Raw genomic sequence first — 4,609 nt, 5'->3', positions numbered from 1 at the left:
CTGAAATTAGGAAAGAGGGGATGAATTTTAATCTTATTGAAGAACTTGGTCCTAAGTTCACTTCATTTTAACGTGGATGCGTTTACAAACCAGGCACAATTCTACGCAGGATTTTCAGAAAGATTGAAACCAAAAGACGATGCTGTGCGACTATATTGCATCAGACGGTAATGTCGCGCCACACAAGTGAGTAACTTTTTATTAAGTGATCACCATTGCTTTGTCTGTTATTATTGATCGTTTGTACTGGGTATTTGTGTTTTTAACCTAAATCACAGCAGCATCCATCTACGAAGGATGTAGGCTGTCAAACATACCCCTTGTCCAAAAACCCACACTTGCAGTCTTGGCCACTTGAGAGCGTGTGAGTGCGACAGGAAGTTTGCAAGACTGTTCAGTGTGCCCTTAATGCACACTAAATCCACACTATCTCGAATACCACTCTGGAGCATTATTTGAGGCTTAGTGTATCCGATCATGCATCATGTTGTGGAAATAAATATTAATAATAGTTAGATATTACATATAATTTGGTAGTAAAACAAAGAGTTGCATGTTTTATTGGTGCAAATGAGTAGTGGTGATAATTATTTTGTACAACATTTGCAACTGCTTTTTATCACTAGAAGCACCACAACATTAAATTGTGTCATGCTACTGAACAGACATTTAGAAGTTTACTTTTAAAATGCAAAGTATTGAAAATAAAAAAAACACTAAGTGCGTCCTATTAAGTAATGAAAAGCTCTACACACACTTGTGGTTTTCATGCTCCCTTGAACACTTGGACCAAATACAGGAAATATGTCATAAGTAGTCAAGTGCTTGTACAACATTTGCAACTTCTTTTTATCACTTAATTAGAAGCACCACAAAATTAAATTGTCATCTGTTATAGGGACTACTGAACAGACATTTAGAAGTTTACTTTTAAAATGCAAAGTATTGAAAATAAAAAAACACTAAGTGCGTCCTATTAAGTAATGAAAAGCTCTACACACACTTATGGTTTTCATGCTCACTTGGACCAAATACAGGAAATATGTCATAAGTAGTCAAGTGCTCAGATACTCAACTGTTAGCAGCCAATTTTACTTTCGTGTTAGTGTTTTGTTTTATTTAGATTGCAATTTTCTTTCCCCTGGCTGTTATCGTTTTTTTTTTTTTTTTCTGAGATTCTGTTATAATGCATTTATATTTGTTTAATTGTTTAATAAAAAAAATAAAAATAAAAACTCTCAACTCTTAGCCAATCAAAGCAAATCAAACTTACTTCCGAGTCTAAAATCCGCCACATCTATTCAGACGGAGCGTTCTGATGATGAGGGGGTCAAAACAGGACAGAAAATAGCCATTACTTCTGATTTTTTTTTTTTTTATGTAAAAATCTTGATGACATTATAAGCGGACCTCAGAGAACAGTATAAAATGATTAAAAAGGCAGTTCATGGCCCCTTTAAGCTGTAATGCTGTAAAGCTCTCAGGATTCCAAATATACAATTTTTATTATGGAAATTAATTTAAAAGTGTATAATTAAAGACTAGCTGACTTTCTCAGAGTTGATCTGATGCATTGTGGTAGTTTTCACGTGATGTCACACTCTTACAGGAACGCCCACATGGAGGGCAAAACAAGGCTTTGCTCCACTGACCACCAGTTATTTTTACGAGGTTTGCATTAAGTAGTAATGTAGTAAGACGGTGATATTTAAAGGCCAAATTCAGTACACACCTTATTGATGATGCAAACTCTGCACAGGCAAGCAGATGAAACTAGAATATAAACGCAATGTGCAAAGTTTAATATTAATTTTTTTCCCCATAGAAAACCATTATAAAGAAGACGCTTAACCATTTAGCGCATTGCGTTCATATTCTGGGCTCATTTACTTGCCTGCATAAAGCACGCATCATCAGTAAGGTGTGTACTGAATTTGATCTATTAATATCACTGTTTTAAAGGCACTTTAAGTAATTTCGCATTTAAACGTTTTAGAATGTCCCGCTGTTTTTAATGATTGAAATATTGTTCATTGAAGATTGTAAAAAGGGGCATATTATGTCTCATTTAAGACCTTTTCCAGGAACTAAGTAAATGAGGCAGTTTTCACTTTGGAGTAACTTTTTCTGGCCAAAATACTGGTCCTGTTCTACTTGCTCTGTAATAAAATGGACCAGTTTGTTCCTCCACTCCATTTTCAGGTTATTTATTTAGCCGAGTCAAAAGTGTACTGAAATTTTTGCCAGTTAATAATGTCATGTGCTGCTCCACACAGGTGAGGAGCCTGAACAGCATGTTTTCGTACCTTCGGCGTATTGTGCCAGTGATGCCGCGAGACCGAAAGCCTAGTAAAGTGGACATGCTGAAGGCTGCGACGGAGTACATCCGGCTCCTGTCAGCAGTGCTCAATCACACCTCTGCCACTGTGAGTTAAGGGCATAGCAGTGTCACTCATTCAGTCCTGAATTACACTTCATTCCCTTTTGAACTATTTGATATAACGGGAACATTCAAATATACTGTCCAAATTTTTTTTTTTTGGCGCAGAGTAATGGGAATGCAGATGTTTTGCTGGAGACTGGAATCAACTACTCCAGCTTGGAGACTGACTGTTCTGATCTCTGGAACATGGAGGATGTGAGTTCTCTGTAATAGTTCCTTCCAATTCTAGAAGGCTGAAAAATGTGTTTTAAGCTGGAGTAGTAAATGCATTCTGATGTCACAAAATACAGTAGGAAGAACACTATTCTAAAGTTTGGTGCTGCTGAGGTCTTTAAATGTTTTTGAGAAAAGTCTCTAATGCCTACCAAGGCTGCATTTATTTGATCAAAACGCACAGTAAAACGGTAATATTGTGAAATATTATACATTACAGTCTGTTTTTTTTTTTTTATCTAAAATGTGATTTGTGTGATTGCAGAGGGGAAAAAAAATGCTTAATTTCACTCAGAGGCCCAAACTGAGCACAAATATGCAGTTCGGTGTAGTTGCTGATTTTTATATTTATCAATAAGATTAAATTCTGGTAGCTTGTAATGTAAATCAGTAATCAATCTTTATAACGGTATAACACTGCTTATCATAAAATGCGTATAAATGTCAGTTGTTGTTCTAAATCTCCCAATAACATGTCTTCGTAAAATGATATTTAAATGCTTAGTTTTATGATCAAATTTCTGTAGTTTTGCATTGTAGGGGCAAAATATATAATGCAATACAAAGATTAAGAGATTCCTCAAAAGCCTGATATCATATTTGATACTCACATTTCAACATGATTGTTTTTGAAAATGTATGGAAAATGGAGTAAACCTAAGGTGTTTTAGTCTAGTAATAAAGTATATAAAAAATAATAAAAATCTAAATGTTTTTGTTTACTTTATTAAAAAAAAAAATTAATGTCAGCAAAAAGACAGGTGTACTGTGACCTGAAGGAGAATTTTTAGAAAAACTGAGACTTGCTAGAACAAGTATAAACCGTCAATCAGACAACAAAAGGCATGTAGTATATTGTGTACAAACCTGTTTTGATCCTGCTAATAAATGAAAGGCATTATAAAATGTGTGTATCAAATATTATACAGTAGGCTTTTCAGGGTTAATTTCTTTCAAGACAAATTCTTTCTGACCTCAATCTTTGAATGGTAGTGGTTTTCGAAGTTTTCCTCTGAAATCTCTCTGCATGCTATCACTGTTGCAGTCATCTCCATCTCATTCTCAGGTCCTGGAGTCAACGTCAAATCCCTTTCTGTCTGCGGGCGTGAGCGTGGCTGCCCCACTGGTCACCATGGCAACAGGAGCGGATGATGACATTGATCTCAACAACATGACAGTGCAGTGTGTCGTACCAATGTACATTGTTCAGGTTGGCTCAGAACAAACTGTGGTAGCAAGCACACTCTCGTCTTCGGTGCCTTAGGTTGACGCCTTTTGGTGCCTCGAATCACTGACATTTCTGTATGCGCCTCTTCACTTTATGCTGTTTGTGCCATTTGTCTCCAATATTAGTAATATTACTAAAATGTGTCAACCAAGATGAGGATTGATGGTTGATTTGATACTGAGTTGTAATGAGGTTTTTTTTTTTTTTTGGCGAACTCCTATAAATATGGGAGAAAATGTGTGTAAAGTTTATTTTGTGGCTTATTTGCTTTATTGTTCACAAATGTGAATAAACTGTAAATAGTAATTTTAATGTGTTTTAACAGTTTTTACAGAATATGAATGTTTTCAACATCAACACACAGAAAAATGGTATAGAAAGTATTTCACTCAGAAACCGCTAGCAAATATAAAATAATTACAAAGCAACAGTAACACATTGAATGAAACGTTCTATTTTTAATGTGGAAAGAAATATTTTCTTGTAAAACATGCTCCTGTAAATCTGTTATTTACAACTTTAGTGAAGGTAAAAGGCATATGACATAAGGATGTTTAAGATGCTGTACAAAAAAATGTATTTGTTGAACTCGGAGGCTATCTGAAATGATGAATTCATAATATAAATTCAGCAATCTCAAAGAATTTAAAGAACTTTTCTACAAAGTGTAAAACGTTAATCATTTTACTTGACAAGCATTTTATGATTTTTCTTTTTTTTTTTCT

At 34.8% G+C, this 4,609-nt stretch overlaps 1 protein-coding gene across 1 annotated transcript in view; it reads left to right on the top strand.

Annotated features, from left to right (window-relative positions):
• Window positions 1–4,132, top strand: part of figla (folliculogenesis specific bHLH transcription factor) — an 8,959-nt gene extending 4,827 nt beyond the window's left edge. The window contains exons 2-4 of the mRNA XM_016460706.1: window positions 2,277–2,426; window positions 2,549–2,638; window positions 3,723–4,132. Of these exons, the coding sequence (XP_016316192.1) occupies window positions 2,277–2,426; window positions 2,549–2,638; window positions 3,723–3,920 (438 nt within the window). The 3' untranslated portion in view covers window positions 3,921–4,132. The remainder of the gene's footprint in view (window positions 1–2,276; window positions 2,427–2,548; window positions 2,639–3,722) is intronic.
• Window positions 4,133–4,609: the final 477 nt, after the last annotated feature.

The sequence above is a fragment of the Sinocyclocheilus anshuiensis genome, unplaced genomic scaffold (assembly GCF_001515605.1).
Source record: "Sinocyclocheilus anshuiensis isolate Anshui unplaced genomic scaffold, SAMN03320099.WGS_v1.1 scaffold36, whole genome shotgun sequence".
NCBI classification, from domain to species: Eukaryota; Metazoa; Chordata; class Actinopteri; order Cypriniformes; family Cyprinidae; genus Sinocyclocheilus; species Sinocyclocheilus anshuiensis.
This window is presented reverse-complemented; position numbering and strand designations above follow the sequence as displayed.